The sequence below is a fragment of the Ylistrum balloti genome, unplaced genomic scaffold (genome assembly GCF_031769215.1).
Source record: "Ylistrum balloti isolate Yb309-2 unplaced genomic scaffold, AGI_CSIRO_Ybal_v1 Utg370466, whole genome shotgun sequence".
In the NCBI taxonomy this organism is placed as follows: Eukaryota; Metazoa; Mollusca; class Bivalvia; order Pectinida; family Pectinidae; genus Ylistrum; species Ylistrum balloti.
In genome coordinates, this window is record NW_026782307.1 from 719,725 (window position 1) to 740,801 (window position 21,077).

At 36.7% G+C, this 21,077-nt stretch overlaps 1 protein-coding gene across 1 annotated transcript in view; it reads right to left on the bottom strand.

The window, feature by feature from the left end:
• The window catches only part of LOC132555256 (mucin-17-like), a 60,575-nt gene that overhangs the window by 6,112 nt on the left and 33,386 nt on the right, over nucleotides 1-21,077 (bottom strand). The window contains exons 19-31 of the mRNA XM_060219605.1: nucleotides 18,032-18,090; nucleotides 16,549-16,748; nucleotides 16,194-16,286; nucleotides 12,586-12,775; nucleotides 11,814-11,938; nucleotides 10,302-10,601; nucleotides 9,408-9,698; nucleotides 8,649-8,948; nucleotides 7,853-8,161; nucleotides 6,975-7,078; nucleotides 2,974-3,032; nucleotides 1,488-1,687; nucleotides 1,133-1,225 (exon numbers count right to left, since the gene is read on the bottom strand). Of these exons, the coding sequence (XP_060075588.1) occupies nucleotides 1,133-1,225; nucleotides 1,488-1,687; nucleotides 2,974-3,032; nucleotides 6,975-7,078; nucleotides 7,853-8,161; nucleotides 8,649-8,948; nucleotides 9,408-9,698; nucleotides 10,302-10,601; nucleotides 11,814-11,938; nucleotides 12,586-12,775; nucleotides 16,194-16,286; nucleotides 16,549-16,748; nucleotides 18,032-18,090 (2,323 nt within the window). The remainder of the gene's footprint in view (nucleotides 1-1,132; nucleotides 1,226-1,487; nucleotides 1,688-2,973; nucleotides 3,033-6,974; nucleotides 7,079-7,852; nucleotides 8,162-8,648; nucleotides 8,949-9,407; nucleotides 9,699-10,301; nucleotides 10,602-11,813; nucleotides 11,939-12,585; nucleotides 12,776-16,193; nucleotides 16,287-16,548; nucleotides 16,749-18,031; nucleotides 18,091-21,077) is intronic.

Sequence of the window (21,077 nt, forward strand, 5' to 3'; positions counted from 1 at the left end):
GACAAAATCAAGTACGGTCGAAATAGAGGAATTTAGACTTTCCTATTTGTTTTTATATTTTCAGCCGTTAATTCTTTTAAAAGAGGAAGACAGCATTGATTAGATTCACTCTGAAATTGAATCCATTTTAGTATGTTCACATTTCACGTTTATTAACAGCTGATAAGAGATTTGTAAATTGAGAATTATCATTTCATTTAACGGAAGTAATATCATGATATTTTGATTATTGTTCGAACAAAATTGTAACTTTTGCACAATATTAAGCTCATCAGTAAAGCACTGCATTCAGATGGATCAAAGTTGCTTAGTGAGACTACACAATAACATGTTGAGTAGAATATCTTGTTATATATCACTGATATGCTGAGACATGAAACCTGTCTGAAATGATTATTAATTTTACCTATTCAGTCGGCCCAGAGACAGGCACTGATGAGTGAGACTTAGGTTAAAGCGATAAATCAAACCCCTTTACCAAAGATGTATTAGAATCAATAAGATATTGATTTAGAGGTTATCAACATTTCAAAGAAAAATTATAAAGCGAGGATGGATGAACGGACAACCAAAATAGTACAATAGCATCAAACGTTTGGATGACTGAGATGAGCTAAAAATAACTATAAACAAAAACTACTTTTTTTCAAATGTGGAAGGTAGATTATTGTTAAAAGTGATTAATACAATTATAGAACAGCAAGGTACCTGTAATTGCAGTGTATGCCATGTTAAACCCAATATCTGTGAACAAGTGGTTACTGTAAAATACCAATTTCACGAAGCGAGCACTGGATTGATTGGATATGGTAATATACTTCCGGACAAGCTGGAAACCATTAAATACATTACAATGCTACTATGATGAATTATGGCTGTGTTTCATGCACATAATTTTGAATTGCAAACCCATCGAATAAGACACATTGTGTGGCAGGACCACGTGCGTTTTCCCTGCGTACTGCGATTTTCTTCCCCAAGAACACCCCACGTGTTTTCCAATTCGTGTCAATAAGGGTGGTTAATATTATTTGATTATTTAATATTTTGTAGAATGTATATAAAATGATTAATAAACAAATAGCCTGTGTTATGTACATGGATCTATCAAATGTATGAACAATTCATGTACGGACATCTGACGAATAGGCAGCTAATACAAATAATGTATGGATGAATGATTTTCGGGGGAGAATGTCACTCATATTCGAAAACATATCAAAGACTGAAACACAACAAAAAAGTACAATAATGTGAGTTCCAAGTGATCTATGAATATGGTATTACTATTAAACGCATTAATAAAAAGTTAATTAACTCCATTAGTTAGATTCCCACACATTTTGCTCTTTTGTACATTATTACCAGGGTTTTGCTGGCTGTTTGATTGATAAAAAGCTTTCCATGCAATACTACATTTTATTTTACTATACTACCTTTTTCTGTCAAATTAACAATTATTTGACTTATGTAATACTTAATAGTACTTTTTACGATTCCTTGGACAGATTCTAAAATTATCGATGATATGATTGTTGGAGTGTTTGACTGATTTCTGATGGTCTGCAGAGAATCTGCAATCACGGTCCAGATTATACTCTCATCCAGCACAACTGTAGTATTACTTCTCGTTAACAAATTACTGGTGAACCAGATGACAAAATCGACAATCGTGCTGCTTCCATTACTGAAATATAAAAAATAACATTTCAATTCCATAAACGGTAGAATATAAGCAAGATAACGGAATACAAGATAACAATGAAAAAAGTCACAGTCAGCATTTTTTTTCAAAATTTATGAAAGGACGGAAATACATCAGCAACAGACAGGAATAAATGGTAAACCTTAAAACGTACGATGAAAATCAGACCATTTCTTTTGGAAGGGTACTTCATATCAACATAACGTCAAGTTCAGCCTATGTTCAGTGTGTCGACTTAGGTTCCATCGCAATATACAGGCTACTTATTGTACTGTTAGAGGCTACCTAGCAACATGGACAAAGACTAACTAGCAACACATGGATATAAACTACCTAGCAACATATTGATATAGACTACCTAACAACAAAGAAATAGACTACCTAACAACAGGGATATAGACTACCTAACAACAGGGATATAGACTACCTAACAACAGAGAAATAGACTACCTAACAACAGGGATATAGACCACCTAACAACAGAGAAATAGACTACCTAACAACAGGGATATAGACTACCTAACAACAAGGATATAGGCTACCTAACAACAGGTATATAGACTACCTAACAACAGAGAAATAGACTACCTAACAACAGGGATATAGAATACCTAAAAACAGGGATATAGACTACCTAACAACAGGTATATAGAATACCTAACAACAGGGATATAGACTACCTAACCACAGGGATACAGACTACCTAGCAACAGGGATATAGACTACCTAACAACAGGGTTACAGACTACCTAACAACAAGGATATAGACTACCTAACCACAGGGATACAGACTACCTAGCAACAGGGATATAGACTACCTAGTAACAGGGATATAGACCACCTAGTAACAGGGATATAGACTACCTAGTAACAGGGATATAGGCTACCTAAAAACATATTGAATTGGAGACAAAAAAGGATCCAATAAAGCAGCAGACATGTCAATAAAATCTGAATTCTATCTCAAATGCGACGGAACAAACGACCAAAATATGAACAGAAGAAACATTTACACGGATATCCATGAAAAAAGTACCTGGCGAATAGAACAAGTTGTTCTGAAAGAGTAAGCTTCTTCTACTTCATCGACGACAACCATAATGTAACCCTTGGTCAATCCAAATACAAAAGTAAAATTACATTCCCAAATGAGAAGGTTAACGAAATGAATTATTTCCTGAAAAGATCAATATGTTTCAGTTGTCAATTTCTGACAACTTCCACGAAAAATCGTTATATCAGGGACAATCCTCAACAGTCATACCTACCTGAAACTTATCACCTGCGTCAGTGTGCCATTTATTGAACTTAGAACTGTGCTGTCCATCTACAAGAAAACGATACAAAGAGAGAAATAATAACACATTTATAAATAAATAGCAAATACCGCTTTCCACATAAATTCTTCAGAAACAGACGGACTGCATATGCAATGTCCTGTATCATTCCCTTAATCTCTTTGACTTTGCATGCACTTTTATCAAATACAGCTAATACCAATGTCATTACCTTAGAGTAGACGGTAACTTACCTTTATCTAATGAGCTAACTGTGATCATTAAAGTTAAGCACGATAAATACTTCCCGTGTGTCATCGTTGAAGCAGAAGACGCATATCCTTCCGGAACACATGACCTTAATCACCTTGTATTATTTCAACATTCTCGATGTAAATCGTTTGTGCTTGCCACGTTTCAATTCCTTTGAATAGTGGCACGATTCAGAAAATACACATGTACTTGATGCTTTTTCTAAAATTATCTGATGTTTGAAAATCATGAAATATATCTAATTATGGGGCTGCTTTACCTCCCCGTCTTGATATTGACTTTTGCTTTTGATCACTTTGGAGGAAACAGCTGTATGATGCAGTTTAATTATTTGGCTATACTATAACTTACTCTAAGTTGTGAAAAGGTGCTATTCACTTGTGTGTCTTTTGTACTACGTTTGCCCTAGTTTCACAGAATTTGATTCTGTTGACATGTCAGTATTTCCTTTTTTCTTCGGTTTTCAACGGACTGGGCAGTTCTGCCTTATGCATTCACATGTTTGAGTCATCTGACCTTGAAAGTGTGCTAATGTTCAAATGTTATATCAACATTTGACCTCATACAAAACAAAGACAACAAAATGATGTCCATAGAATCTTCAAACTCACAATTGATGAAACCAAGATAAAACTAACGCGAACACAAATTACCACGAAGACCCCCAAAAAAAGGTTCAAAGAAGATAGAACCAGGCGTTCGAGAAGGATAAACGTTTTCTGCTTTTTTGACGACAACCGGTAAATAATATTCCTCAAGGTTACCAACAACCAATATATCACTTTTGTACAAAAAAAAAAAAAAAAAAACCCTTGAAAGTGGGTCAAAGCTTGTCATTTTATTTCCTTTCAAGCATCTTTAACTTGTGTAAGTCACTATCGTCAAAAATAAAATCTTTCGAAAATGCGTACATACCAAGGCAGTATGAAGAGCATTTTGTCCGTAACATCATTGTGTATTCAAATATGTTTAAAACAATGACATGACAATGATTTATCATCACTATTGACTTTTAACAACGTAAATGTAAATTAGAAATCGGTCAAGATAAAAACAACGGTCGCTATTTGCCTGTTTCTATATTTGTCAGAATGTATTAATTTTATCCCGTTATTCATATATTTCTAGCATGTTGGAGATAAAGGGTGAGGATGGGACAGATAAATATCTACCCGAGGAGGAGAATCACGACTGTCTAATCCGAGGCGATGTCAAGCTTCAGGTTTGGATAGAGAACTTTTTACTCGCGGAGTTTCACGCTTTTCTAACCTGAGGCGAAGCCAAGCCTCCGGTTAGGACAGGGAACTCTCTCTACCTGAAGAAGAAATTATCTACTGTCTAACGTGAGACGAAGCCAAACCTCAGGTTAGGACAGGGAACTCCCTACCTGAAGAAGAAATTATCTACTGTCTAACCTGAGGCGAAGCTAAGCCTTCAGTTAGGACAGGGAACTGAAATTCACTACTGTAACCTGAGGCGAAGCTAAGCCTTCAGTTAGGACAGGGAACTCCCTACCTGAAGAAGAAATTCTCGACTGTCTAACCTGAGGCGAAGCTAAACCTTCAGTTAGGACAGGGAACTCTCTCTACCTGAAGAAGAAATTATCTACTGTCTAACCTGAGGCGAAGCTAAGCCTTCAGTTAGGACAGGGAACTCCCTACCTGAAGAAGAAATTCACTACTGTCTAACCTGAGGCGAAGCTAAGCCTTCAGTTAGGACAGGGAACTCTCTACGAGAAGCGGAAATACACTATTGTCAAACCTGAGGCGAAGCTAAGCCTTCAGTTAGGACAGGGAACTCCCTACCTGAAGAAGAAATTCTCGACTGTCTAACCTGAGGCGAAGCTAAACCTTCAGTTAGGACAGGGAACTCTCTCTACCTGAAGAAGAAATTATCTACTGTCTAACCTGAGGCGAAGCTAAGCCTTCAGTTAGGACAGGGAACTCCCTACCTGAAGCGGAAATTCTCTACTGTCTAACCTGAGGCGAAGCTAAGCCTTCAGTTAGGACAGGGAACTCTCTACCTGAAGCGGAAATTCACTATTGTCAAACCTGAGGCGAAGCTAAGCCTTCAGTTAGGACAGGGAACTCTCTACCTGAAGAAGAAATTACTACTGTCTAACCTGAAGAAGAAAAGCTAAGCCTGTTAGGACAGGGAACTCTCTACCTAGGACAGGGAACTCTCTACCTGAAGCGGAAATTCACTATTGCCAACCTGAGGCGAAGCTAAGCCTTCAGTTAGGACAGGGAACTCCCTACCTGAAGAAGAAATTCACTACTGTCTAACCTGAGGCGAAGCTAAGCCTTCAGTTAGGACAGGGAACTCTCTACCTGAAGCGGAAATTCACTACTGTCTAACCTGAGGCGAAGCTAAGCCTTCAGTTAGGACAGGGAACTCTCTACCTGAAGCGGAAATTCACTATTGTCAAACCTGAGGCGAAGCTAAGCCTTCAGTTAGGACAGGGAACTCTCTACCTGAAGAAGAAATTCACTACTGTCTAACCTGAGGCGAAGCTAAGCCTTCAGTTAGGACAGGGAACTCTCTACCTGAAGCGGAAATTCACTATTGTCAAACCTGAGGCGAAGCTAAGCCTTCAGTTAGGACAGGGAACTCCCTACCTGAAGAAGAAATTCTCGACTGTCTAACCTGAGGCGAAGCTAAGCCTTCAGTTAGGACAGGGAACTCTCTACCTGAAGCGGAAATTCTCTACTGTCTAACCTGAGGCGAAGCTAAGCCTTCAGTTAGGACAGGGAACTCCCTACCTGAAGCGGAAATTCACTATTGTCAAACCTGAGGCGAAGCTAAGCCTTCAGTTAGGACAGGGAACTCTCTACCTGAAGAAGAAATTATCTACTGTCTAACCTGAGGCGAAGCTAAGCCTTCAGTTAGGACAGGGAACTCTCTACCTGAAGCGGAAATTCACTATTGTCAAACCTGAGGCGAAGCTAAGCCTTCAGTTAGGACAGGGAACTCTCTACCTGAAGCGGAAATTCACTACTGTCTAACCTGAGGCGAAGCTAAGCCTTCAGTTACCTGAAGAAGAAATTCACTATTGTCTAACCTGAGGGAAGCTAAGCCTTCAGTTACCTGAAGCGGAAATTCACTATTGTCAAACCTGAGGCGAAGCTAAGCCTTCAGTTAGGACAGGGAACTCTCTACCTGAAGCGGAAATTCACTACTGTCTAACCTGAGGCGAAGCTAAACCTTCAGTTAGGACAGGGAACTCCCTACCTGAAGAAGAAATTCACTACTGTCTAACCTGAGGCGAAGCTAAGCCTTCAGTTAGGACAGGGAACTCTCTACCTGAAGCGGAAATACACTATTGTCAAACCTGAGGCGAAGCTAAGCCTTCAGTTAGGACAGGGAACTCCCTACCTGAAGAAGAAATTCTCGACTGTCTAACCTGAGGCGAAGCTAAGCCTTCAGTTAGGACAGGGAACTCTCTACCTGAAGCGGAAATTCACTACTGTCTAACCTGAGGCGAAGCTAAGCCTTCAGTTAGGACAGGGAACTCTCTACCTGAAGCGGAAATTCACTACTGTCTAACCTGAGGCGAAGCTAAGCCTCCAGTTAGGTCAGGGAACTCCCTACCTGAAGAGGAAATTCATGACTGTATAAGCCCAAGAAAAGCCAAGTCTCGGGTTAGACAGATGTGAATCTCCTCCTTGGGTTGAGAATTTACTGTACACCACACCTTGTTTTTAAATTTTTCTACTTACCGCATTAGAAAACTCTTCTGCCTTATCTCTAAACGTTTGACTGCTTGTGTTGAGTAACTCGGGATTAAATGTTTCATTTAATGACAGGCTTGCATTGTAGTTCACTATAAAAACAAGGAAATACCATCATATGAACATCACCATTATCCAAACTCGAATTTGATAAACCTAGGGAAAATATATGAACAAAAGAAAGATTTTCATGGAAACGCCTGAAGAAGTACAATAGTCTTTTTTCTACTTCATCGCCGACACCTAGGTGGGTATATACCATAAACGTTATCAATGAATTTCGTTATTTAAAGAGTTTTTGTGAGCTATTATGATAAGTTTTGATGAAATTAGCCTCGTATAAAACAAAAGTCAGCCAACAGTGGGACAGTTATTTCCCATATGAATACCAATTTGTTGGAGAAATACGGCGAATTTCAATGTAGATATTAGAAATGAACCGCTCTGGTTGGTCAAAACTACGAAAGTTATGTTTCCCTGGAAATGTTACATCATCAATAGAAAGGTTATTTTATATTATCAATTGAAAATTCACTTGCTTCAACGGAGAAAATTATGGGATTGTAAAAAATAAACTTTTCACTTTTTGTCATTTTTGACATTGACGTAAAGGAATTATTTAGCAAACAATTATAATGATGCAGAAGTATTTTCTCACAGGGATTCCGTCTTGGGATTTTGAGTAATGTATGACGTCACTTTATAAGCACTTTAAGTCCAGTAGTTATACACAGTATGAAACCTTATAGAAATGGGTAATTTAACCATCGATACCCAATTTTTAGAAGGTTTGAAAATGTTTATAAATACTGGATTTGTAGTTTTCTGGTAATGAACGTGTGTAAAAACATTCCAAAATTACTTACCAGCAACAGCTGAGACGTTAAGAGTTATCGGTAAACTACTTCCGGTCCCTAAACTATTGTTTGCATTACAGATGTAAACGGCGCTGTCGTCAAAACTAGCTTTGATAATGATGAGAGAAGCATCATTCAGGGTCACTCCACTGTAGTCGGATTCATCAACCAATATCGTTCTAAGTTCTGTCTCGTTGACTTTCATCTGCCAGTATACATCAACAGGCGGGGGGTTTCCAGTGACGTTACACGTCAAAGTCACATTGAATCCGAGATCCCCAGATACAAATGTATTAGGAATTGTAGCGATGGGAACACCTTTAAAAAGAAGCTATAATTTTAAGCGTTAAGCTTAGAAACAATAAAGAAAATAGCATGGTCTCAACAGAATCTTAACATTGACACTGCCCCCCCCCCCCCCCCCCCACCCACCCCCTGCAACTCACTGCAACCTTCAATGTGTTTTTGTAACACACAACCCTCCTCCCCCACTCCCCCAACCCCTGAACCCTACGCCTTCTCTGAAAAATTATTAAATGAGTTATTCCTTAAGATCCCTTTGCTTCACTTTTTAAACTATATCATATGCTTCAAAACAGGCATTCTCATCACCACAACCTCAATTGCTTTATCTTAAATAACCCGCGTCTTCTGTTTGTGGGTATCCATTCGCATTTTATCACAGGAGATATGGAGTCGTATGATATAACAAGGACCTTTTTATATAAATATAAAAAAGTCAAATAATTGTATTTACTATTAATCAAATAACTAAAAATCTCGCTTTTTAGTGGTAGTTACTCGCCTTCTATCTCAAGAGTGATGAGGTTGCTACTTCCAGTTCCAACACTGTTGTTGGCTTTACAGATATATACAGCACTGTCTGATATCGCTACGCTGATTATTCTTAGAGAAGGGTCACCTGGGGTCACGCCCGTGTAACGGACACCATCGACCACCAGTGTCTCGATCTCGCCCCCACTGACTATTCTCTGCCAGAACACATCAGTCACAACAGGCGTTCCGGTCACGTTACAGGCTAGCGTCACATTGTCACCAGCAATTGCTGTTATATTCCGGACAAGAACCGTCACTGTTGGAATATCTTTGAAAAAAAAAACAACATCTTTACAATATATGTTGTTGTATGTTATTATACATTTTCGAAATAACAAAACAAATACATTGACTCACTTCTCTTGATGAAGAAGCATTGTTTTTGTACAATCGCTTAATCTTTCTGAAAAACTAAATTCATTTCATTTTATTTCCTTCATTAAATGTGAAAAATCATGAAATTTATTGAATTTTGCAAGTTTAATGCACCTTCTCATCTGGTTTATGACGTTTCTTTTGACCACGGTGGACGAGTTAACTGTATGGTACGGTTGAATTCATTCTTTGACTATACAGTATTAAGTTCTTGTGTATGTGAATTATTTCAAACGTGCATCTTCTATGAGCAAATTAATAAAAACTATCTGAGCCCTATCCCACATGAAAAATAATTTTACTTGCAATAACCATTTAGTTAATTGGAGCAATCAGATACTTAAATACTTACCTGTCAGCGTAGAGGTTTCGGCGGAAGAAGTTGTTGTAGTTGTAGTTGTCGTAAGTTCTGGAGTAGAAGTTGTTGTACTGGTAGTTGTCGTAGGTTCTGGGGCAGTAGTTGTTGGAGTTGTAGCTGTCGCAGGTCCCTGGGTAGTAGTTGTTGTATTGGTAGTTGTCGTAGCTTCCGGGGTAGTAGATGTTCTAGCTGTAGTTGTCGTAGGTTCAGGGGTAGTAGTTTTTGGAGTTGTAGTTGTCGTAGGTTCTGGAGTAGTAGTTGTTGGAGTTATAGTTGTTGTAGGTTCTGGAGTAGTAGTTGTTGGAGTTGTAGTTGTTGTAGGTTCTGGAGTAGTAGTTGTTGGAGTTATAGTTGTTGTAGGTTCTGGATCCCCAGATACAAATGTATTAGGAATTGTAGCGATGGGAACACCTTTAAAAAGAAGCTATAATTTTAAGCGTTAAGCTTAGAAACAATAAAGAAAATAGCATGGTCTCAACAGAATCTTAACATTGACACTGCCCCCCCCCCCCACCCCCTGCAACTCACTACAACCTTCAATGTGTTTTTGTAACACACAACCCTCCTCCCCCACTCCCCCAACTCCTGAACCCTACGCCTTCTCTGAAAAATTATTAAATGAGTTTATTCCTTAAGATCCCTTTGCTTCACTTTTTAAACTATATCATATGCTTCAAAACAGGCATTCTCATCACCACAACCTCAATTGCTTTATCTTAAATAACCCGCGTCTTCTGTTTGTGGGTATCCATTCGCATTTTATCACAGGAGATATGGAGTCGTATGATATAACAAGGACCTTTTTATATAAATATAAAAAAGTCAAATAATTGTATTTACTATTAATCAAATAACTAAAAATCTCGCTTTTTAGTGGTAGTTACTCGCCTTCTATCTCAAGAGTGATGAGGTTGCTACTTCCAGTTCCAACACTGTTGTTGGCTTTACAGATATATACAGCACTGTCTGATATCGCTACGCTGATTATTCTTAGAGAAGGGTCACCTGGGGTCACGCCCGTGTAACGGACACCATCGACCACCAGTGTCTCGATCTCGCCCCCACTGACTATTCTCTGCCAGAACACATCAGTCACAATAGGCGTCCCGGTCACGTTACAGGCTAGCGTCACATTGTCACCAGCAATTGCTGTTATATTCCGGACAAGAACCGTCACTGTTGGAATATCTTTGAAAAAAAAAACAACATCTTTACAATATATGTTGTTGTATGTTATTATACATTTTCGAAATAACAAAACAAATACATTGACTCACTTCTCTTGATGAAGAAGCATTGTTTTTAAACAATCGCTTAATCTTTCTGAAAAACTAAATTCATTTCATTTTATTTCCTTCATTAAATGTGAAAAATCATGAAATTTATTGAATTTTGCAAGTTTAATGCACCTTCTCATCTGGTTTATGACGTTTCTTTTGACCACGGTGGACGAGTTAACTGTATGGTACGGTTGAATTCATTCTTTGACTATACAGTATTAAGTTCTTGTGTATGTGAATTATTTCAAACGTGCATCTTCTATGAGCAAATTAATAAAAACTATCTGAGCCCTATCCCACATGAAAAATAAGAAGCTATAATTTTAAGCGTTAAGCTTAGAAACAATAAAGAAAATAGCATGGTCTCAACAGAATCTTAACATTGACACTGCCCCCCACTCGTTGTAGAACCTCTATGTTTACAACAAGTTTCATTATCCTACCTTCATTTGGGACACAGCACAGTTTTAATGCAAAAGATGTGCTCTAGACAAAAAAAGTTAACAAAGGGTAATAACTCTGTAATTAAACAGTTGCGGATCTTGAATTTAGTACTGCTCACGGTCTTAGTATAATCAATGTATACATTAGGTTTTGTTTTCTTAGGTAAAGACATGAAAGGACAAATGGAAAGATGGACTATTTGCCCCCAAGAAAATTTGCAATGAGCAGAACAGACCTCAATACACATCTACATTGTACATATGGCTCATAATATTTCTGTATAGTTCCATTAAAATTATTTTCCAAATTCCATGGGCATTATATGGTTATCATGACAACTAAATGACATTAGGTCTTTTGGAAAATAGTAATTGCCATTCTAAAACATTAACATGATTGGACAATATTTTATTTTGACCAATCAGGATCCTTAATTGTTTTTCCATAGTAAAGGCTTTGGAAACTTACACTTTTATAAATCATTACATTTGACCAGTTTTCATTAAATTTTATCTAAGTACTGTCAAGTTATGAACCATTATTATTTACACTAATACCTTTGTATATCGACCTGTTGTCAAATCCCCTTGTTTGTAAACTTTTGTTTGTAAATAATAAAATTGACTTAAATTGACAATTGTTACGATTTGTATAATGGGAACAGTTATTGACTTACTTTTTACTACAGCAGCATACGTGGCAAAAAACCCTTGGTAGACGATTGAATAATCACTTGTAAAATGTAGCAACATTACACTGCCTGTGGATGATACAGGATGAGGAAGACTATGTCCGGACAAACTGAAAACAAAAATAAGAAGAGTCAGTAAACATTGAGATGCTGAAAGCATTTTGGAGACATTGTATTCCATGCGAGACCAGTGGATCAGACTTCTATTCTGAATGTTGAATGTTGTGTGTCATAGTGTGCTTTATTCACATTCTAAATGTTGAATGTTGCGTTTCTTGGTGTGCTATATTCAAATTCTGAATGTTGAATGTTGTGTATTGTGATATGCTATATCAAAATTCTGAATGTTGAGTGTTGTGTGTCTTGGTGCAAAATGGTGAATGTTGAATATTATCACAGCTGTCACAATGATATTTCACCATTGGGTATGTTCATGAGTAAGGTTACAACAGAAGGGGGTCACAATAATGGATTTAGGTAATATTAGAGGGTCAGTTTACACCAGTGGGGTTCATAATAGTGGATTAGGGTAACATTAAAGGGTTATGTTACAACAGAGGGGGTTACAATATTGGATTCGGATAATATTAGAGGGTGAGTTTACAACATAGGGGGTTACAATGGCGGATTGCGATAATATTAGAGGGTAAGGTAACAACAGTTTATTACAAAGAATTATCAAGTTATTTTTGTATAAATTGGTTATGTAGCTCCCCTCTATAACTGTATTCAGTAGCTTCCACACTTTTCAGTTTACCTTGAAATCAGTGGTGCAGACGTATTATATCCATCATATATCCTCAGCTTATCGAAGCCATTTTCAACTTTAAAAACCATGAAAGTTACAGTTATGTAATATCCAGGATCTACTTCTTTAATCCACAGAACATTGTCATGGTTGTTGTAGTTTTGTGGAAAGTTAGGACTGTATATAGTCCTTGGAGTGTCTGAAATAAGATCAAAAGTTCAAATTAAGAACTGATCAATGAATACAAATGTATTCAATGAATACAGAAGCAAAAAAAAATTCTGAATCATAGATAAATCCACTTCTGTTTTGCAGAATTCCTTATTTTAACAATATGAATAAACATCAAAGTTTCAAAATCATTTCATGGAAAACAATTTTTAATCATCAAGAAAAAGAGTCCTTCCATAATTCAACAAGATGGACAACATGCCTATGTAACTCATCTGGTTTTAATAGATACAACAACAAACAACACCAACATGTCAACAGAATCTCCAGTTCGACGAAACAAAATCAAAACAGAGTAGAATAGACAAGGCGCACTGTAAAGGGTAACACTGTCTTCTCTTTTATTGAAGAAACTTGCTACGTAAAGCTTGGTCAATCGATGTGAATAACATCCTGTTCCCAAAATAGAACAATGTAAACGACAATGGAACCACGTGCCAACAAGCCTTCAACACGTTAAACGTCATAGCATACAAAGAAATATAATAGGTTCGATCACTATGATGACCATTAACCTTCCCTATAATCTACACCTACCTACATCTTTCAAAATCCTATGTGTGAATCCGATAGCTGTCGTTATCTTACTCGAAAATAGTACTAGTACTATGAATTATTTCAATTTTGAGGCAAAAATATTTCATTTTTATTTAATTTAATCAGTCTCTAACATGGTTGGAAATTATCTTTAAACTAACATCTTTAAGACACTTCCTTACAAGTGAACGGCTACCAAAGTACTTTTAACAGAAGCCATTTCGTAAAGCAGTGACAGTCTGCTGTCTGTGAAACCATGCGTGTATGAGCGAAAATCGGCCTTGGCACTGTGCTGTGGACCTTAACCAGCCTATAGAATGATGTCTGAATGGGTCTCTGTTTGCTTAGAATGTTTATACATTCTTGACATCATATAATTTTGAGACATCCGCAGTCTGACGTTAGAATAGGCCAGCTGGCAACATTATGGTACCCCTACTCACTTCTACAGCATTGAAGCATCTTATGCCATATCAGTAAAAGAAATCAAATCGATTCAAGTTAGCACAAAGTCTTACTTAACAAAGCTTAACTTTTGAAAGAAATGTACACCTGAAATGCGTAAACCCGTGACCGCTAATAAGGCATAAATGTTCACCGAAATTAGAAAAGAAGGAATAATATCTCCTTACTAATTTATTGGGTTTTTTTTTTTTTTTTTTTTTTTTTTGTTTTTTGGTTTTTTTTTTTTTTTTTTTTTGGTTTTTTTTTTTTTTTTTTTTTTTTTTTTTTTTTTTTTTTTTTTTTTTTTTTTTTTTTTTGTTTTTTTTTTTTTTTTTTTTGTTTTTTTTGTTTGTTTTTTGTTTTTTTGTTTTTGTTTTTATTTGGTTTTTTTTGTGTTTTAATATAGATAATTTTTAGCAAATTGTGAGGAATATGTACTGAATAGTTGGTATCTTTCACAGGTCAAAGTTTTGGCTTTTTTTTTTTAAATGATCAAAATGATTTCACGATTTGGGATTTCTAAAAATTAAAATCCATACCAGTCTCATTATTAAATTTTCGCGATCACATCACGTACCACGAAAAAGTGAATATATATCTATACCTCGGGAAATAATCAGTTATACAGGATATGCATGTAGTTATGATAATTTCTATTAATTTACATGATTTTTTAACACATTCCTGTAAATAAAATCAAATTTTTACTAAAACTTTTACTGTCGTACCAGACTGAACCCTTACATATTGTTAAGGAGCCAAAAAAAAAAAAAAAAAATAAAGAGGGTCCACTCCAAAACAATATAAATCTTTCGGAGAACGGTATCAATTGTTTTGAATGAATGAACGATCATGGGTCCATTTTGTGCAAGAATTATGATGATGATAAGGATGATAATGATGTACGTGCATTATAATGTTAGAACTGATATGATTTTTATGATTTCCATGTTTGAATACGAAGATGATTGATAATGGACTTTGCATATTTATTATATATATGTATATATATATATATAAAAAATGTACGAAAAAGACTTCTCAATGCTTTTTTGGGGAAAATGACAACTTGGGTAAAACTTAGACACAATGAACTCACTAGAACCTGCTTTTCAGAATATGAAGTTCAATAATTAAGATAATTATCATTTTTTTATCAAAACAATTGTTTCTGTATTAGCGAAGTATTTCCTAAGTGTTTGAGCTTATTTCTTTCTGTAAACATAAAATGCAATAATGTTACAAACAATCATAAAGTTATTGAATATCAACAGACAAAATCAAGTACGGTCGAAATAGAGGAATTTAGACTTTCCTATTTGTTTTTATATTTTCAGCCGTTAATTCTTTTAAAAGAGGAAGACAGCATTGATTAGATTCACTCTGAAATTGAATCCATTTTAGTATGTTCACATTTCACGTTTATTAACAGCTGATAAGAGATTTGTAAATTGAGAATTATCATTTCATTTAACGGAAGTAATATCATGATATTTTGATTATTGTTCGAACAAAATTGTAACTTTTGCACAATATTAAGCTCATCAGTAAAGCACTGCATTCAGATGGATCAAAGTTGCTTAGTGAGACTACACAATAACATGTTGAGTAGAATATCTTGTTATATATCACTGATATGCTGAGACATGAAACCTGTCTGAAATGATTATTAATTTTACCTATTCAGTCGGCCCAGAGACAGGCACTGATGAGTGAGACTTAGGTTAAAGCGATAAATCAAACCCCTTTACCAAAGATGTATTAGAATCAATAAGATATTGATTTAGAGGTTATCAACATTTCAAAGAAAAATTATAAAGCGAGGATGGATGAACGGACAACCAAAATAGTACAATAGCATCAAACGTTTGGATGACTGAGATGAGCTAAAAATAACTATAAACAAAAACTACTTTTTTTCAAATGTGGAAGGTAGATTATTGTTAAAAGTGATTAATACAATTATAGAACAGCAAGGTACCTGTAATTGCAGTGTATGCCATGTTAAACCCAATATCTGTGAACAAGTGGTTACTGTAAAATACCAATTTCACGAAGCGAGCACTGGATTGATTGGATATGGTAATATACTTCCGGACAAGCTGGAAACCATTAAATACATTACAATGCTACTATGATGAATTATGGCTGTGTTTCATGCACACAATTTTGAATTGCAAACCCATCGAATAAGACACATTGTGTGGCAGGACCACGTGCGTTTTCCCTGCGTACTGCGATTTTCTTCCCCAAGAACACCCCACGTGTTTTCCAATTCGTGTCAATAAGGGTGGTTAATATTATTTGATTATTTAATATTTTGTAGAATGTATATAAAATGATTAATAAACAAATAGCCTGTGTTATGTACATGGATCTATCAAATGTATGAACAATTCATGTACGGACATCTGACGAATAGGCAGCTAATACAAATAATGTATGGATGAATGATTTTCGGGGGAGAATGTCACTCATATTCGAAAACATATCAAAGACTGAAACACAACAAAAAAGTACAATAATGTGAGTTCCAAGTGATCTATGAATATGGTATTACTATTAAACGCATTAATAAAAAGTTAATTAACTCCATTAGTTAGATTCCCACACATTTTGCTCTTTTGTACATTATTACCAGGGTTTTGCTGGCTGTTTGATTGATAAAAAGCTTTCCATGCAATACTACATTTTATTTTACTATACTACCTTTTTCTGTCAAATTAACAATTTTTTGACTTATGTAATACTTAATAGTACTTTTTACGATTCCTTGGACAGATTCTAAAATTATCGATGATATGATTGTTGGAGTGTTTGACTGATTTCTGATGGTCTGCAGAGAATCTGCAATCACGGTCCAGATTATACTCTCATCCAGCACAACTGTAGTATTACTTCTCGTTAACAAATTACTGGTGAACCAGATGACAAAATCGACAATCGTGCTGCTTCCATTACTGAAATATAAAAAATAACATTTCAATTCCATAAACGGTAGAATATAAGCAAGATAACGGAATACAAGATAACAATGAAAAAAGTCACAGTCAGCATTTTTTTTCAAAATTTATGAAAGGACGGAAATACATCAGCAACAGACAGGAATAAATGGTAAACCTTAAAACGTACGATGAAAATCAGACCATTTCTTTTGGAAGGGTACTTCATATCAACATAACGTCAAGTTCAGCCTATATTCAGTGTGTCGACTTAGGTTCCATCGCAATATACAGGCTACTTATTGTATTGTTAGAGGCTACCTAGCAACATGGACAAAGACTAACTAGCACCACATGGATATAAACTACCTAGCAACATATTGATATAGACTACCTAACAACAAAGAAATAGACTACCTAACAACAGGGATATAGACTACCTAACAACAGGGATATAGACTACCTAACAACAGAGAAATAGACTACCTAACAACAGGGATATAGACCACCTAACAACAGAGAAATAGACTACCTAACAACAGGGATATAGACTACCTAACAACAAGGATATAGGCTACCTAACAACAGGTATATTGACTACCTAACAACAGAGAAATAGACTACCTAACAGCAGGGATATAGAATACCTAAAAACAGGGATATAGACTACCTAACAACAGGTATATAGAATACCTAACAACAGGGATATAGACTACCTAACCACAGGGATACAGACTACCTAGCAACAGGGATATAGACTACCTAACAACAGGGTTACAGACTACCTAACAACAAGGATATAGACTACCTAACCACAGGGATACAGACTACCTAGCAACAGGGATATAGACTACCTAGTAACAGGGATATAGACCACCTAGTAACAGGGATATAGACTACCTAGTAACAGGGATATAGGCTACCTAAAAACATATTGAATTGGAGACAAAAAAGGATCCAATAAAGCAGCAGACATGTCAATAAAATCTGAATTCTATCTCAAATGCGACGGAACAAACGACCAAAATATGAACAGAAGAAACATTTACACGGATATCCATGAAAAAAGTACCTGGCGAATAGAACAAGTTGTTCTGAAAGAGTAAGCTTCTTCTACTTCATCGACAACCATAATGTAACCCTTGGTCAATCCAAATACAAAAGTAAAATTACATTCCCAAATGAGAAGGTTAACGAAATGAATTATTTCCTGAAAAGATCAATATGTTTCAGTTGTCAATTTCTGACAACTTCCACGAAAAATCGTTATATCAGGGACAATCCTCAACAGTCATACCTACCTGAAACTTATCACCTGCGTCAGTGTGCCATTTATTGAACTTAGAACTGTGCTGTCCATCTACAAGAAAACGATACAAAGAGAGAAATAATAACACATTTATAAATAAATAGCAAATACCGCTTTCCACATAAATTCTTCAGAAACAGACGGACTGCATATGCAATGTCCTGTATCATTCCCTTAATCTCTTTGACTTTGCATGCACTTTTATCAAATACAGCTAATACCAATGTCATTACCTTAGAGTAGACGGTAACTTACCTTTATCTAATGAGCTAACTGTGATCATTAAAGTTAAGCACGATAAATACTTCCCGTGTGTCATCGTTGAAGCAGAAGACGCATATCCTTCCGGAACACATGACCTTAATCACCTTGTATTATTTCAACATTCTCGATGTAAATCGTTTGTGCTTGCCACGTTTCAATTCCTTTGAATAGTGGCACGATTCAGAAAATACACATGTACTTGATGCTTTTTCTAAAATTATCTGATGTTTGAAAATCATGAAATATATCTAATTATGGGGCTGCTTTACCTCCCCGTCTTGATATTGACTTTTGCTTTTGATCACTTTGGAGGAAACAGCTGTATGATGCAGTTTAATTATTTGGCTATACTATAACTTACTCTAAGTTGTGAAAAGGTGCTATTCACTTGTGTGTCTTTTGTACTACGTTTGCCCTAGTTTCACAGAATTTGATTCTGTTGACATGTCAGTATTTCCTTTTTTCTTCGGTTTTCAACGGACTGGGCAGTTCTGCCTTATGCATTCACATGTTTGAGTCATCTGACCTTGAAAGTGTGCTAATGTTCAAATGTTATATCAACATTTGACCTCATACAAAACAAAGACAACAAAATGATGTCCATAGAATCTTCAAACTCACAATTGATGAAACCAAGATAAAACTAACGCGAACACAAATTACCACGAAGACCCCCAAAAAAAGGTTCAAAGAAGATAGAACCAGGCGTTCGAGAAGGATAAACGTTTTCTGCTTTTTTGACGACAACCGGTAAATAATATTCCTCAAGGTTACCAACAACCAATATATCACTTTTGTACAAAAAAAAAAAAAAAACCTTGAAAGTGGGTCAAAGCTTGTCATTTTATTTCCTTTCAAGCATCTTTAACTTGTGTAAGTCACTATCGTCAAAAATAAAATCTTTCGAAAATGCGTACATACCAAGGCAGTATGAAGAGCATTTTGTCCGTAACATCATTGTGTATTCAAATATGTTTAAAACAATGACATGACAATGATTTATCATCACTATTGACTTTTAACAACGTAAATGTAAATTAGAAATCGGTCAAGATAAAAACAACGGTCGCTATTTGCCTGTTTCTATATTTGTCAGAATGTATTAATTTTATCCCGTTATTCATATATTTCTAGCATGTTGGAGATAAAGGGTGAGGATGGGACAGATAAATATCTACCCGAGGAGGAGAATCACGACTGTCTAATCCGAGGCGATGTCAAGCTTCAGGTTTGGATAGAGAACTTTTTACTCGCGGAGTTTCACGCTTTTCTAACCTGAGGCGAAGCCAAGCCTCCGGTTAGGACAGGGAACTCTCTCTACCTGAAGAAGAAATTATCTACTGTCTAACGTGAGACGAAGCCAAACCTCAGGTTAGGACAGGTTGAAGAAGAAAATTATCTAACCTGGGAACTAAGCCTTCAGTTAGGACAGGGAACTCTGAAGAAGAAATTATCTACTGTCTAACCTGAGGCGAAGCTAAGCCTTCAGTTAGGACAGGGAACTCCCTACCTGAAGAAGAAATTCACTACTGTCTAACCTGAGGCGAAGCTAAGCCTTCAGTTAGGACAGGGAACTCCCTACCTGAAGAAGAAATTATCTACTGTCTAACCTGAGGCGAAGCTAAGCCTTCAGTTAGGACAGGGAACTCCCTACCTGAAGAAGAAATTCACTACTGTCTAACCTGAGGCGAAGCTAAGCCTTCAGTTAGGACAGGGAACTCTCTACCTGAAGCGGAAATTCACTATTGTCAAACCTGAGGCGAAGCTAAGCCTTCAGTTAGGACAGGGATTCTCGACTGTCTAACCTACGAAGAAGCGGAAATGAAAAGTCAAACCACTCTACTGTCTAACCTGAGGCGAAGCTAAGCCTTCAGTTAGGACAGGGACTGAGGCGAAGAAGCGGAAAACTATTGTCAAACCTGAGGCGAAGCTAAGCCTTGCAGTTAGGACAGGGAACTCTCTACCTGAAGAAGAAATTATCTACTGTCTAACCTGAGGCGAAGCTAAGCCTTCAGTTAGGACAGGGAACTCTCTACCTGAAGCGGAAATTCACTATTGTCAAACCTGAGGCGAAGCTAAGCCTTCAGTTAGGACAGGGAACTCCCTACCTGAAGAAGAAATTCTCGACTGTCTAACCTGAGGCGAAGCTAAGCCTTCAGTTAGGGACACCTGGGAACTCTCTACCTGAAGCGAAGAAATTCACTCCCCTCACCTGAGGCGAAGCTAAGCCTTCAGTTAGGACAGGGAACTCTCTACCTGAAGCGGAAATTCACTACTGTCTAACCTGAGGCGAAGCTAAACCTTCAGTTAGGACAGGGAACTCTCTACCTGAAGAAGAAATTCACTACTGTCTAACCTGAGGCGAAGCTAAGCCTTCAGTTAGGACAGGGAACTCTCTACCTGAAGCGGAAATACACTATTGTCAAACCTGAGGCGAAGCTAAGCCTTCAGTTAGGACAGGGAACTCCCTACCTGAAGAAGAAATTCACTAACTGTCTAACCTGTCTAACCTGAGGCGAAGCTAAGCCTTCTCTCTACCTGAAGCGGAAATTCACTATTGTCAAACCTGAGGCGAAGCTAAGCCTTCAGTTAGGAAATTCACTACTGTCTAACCTGAGGCGAAGCTAAGCCTCCAGTTAGGTCAGGGAACTCCCTACCTGAAGAAGAAATTCATGACTGTATAAGCCCAAGAAAAGCCAAGTCTCGGGTTAGACAGATGTGAATCTCCTCCTTGGGTTGAGAATTTACTGTACACCACACCTTGTTTTTAAATT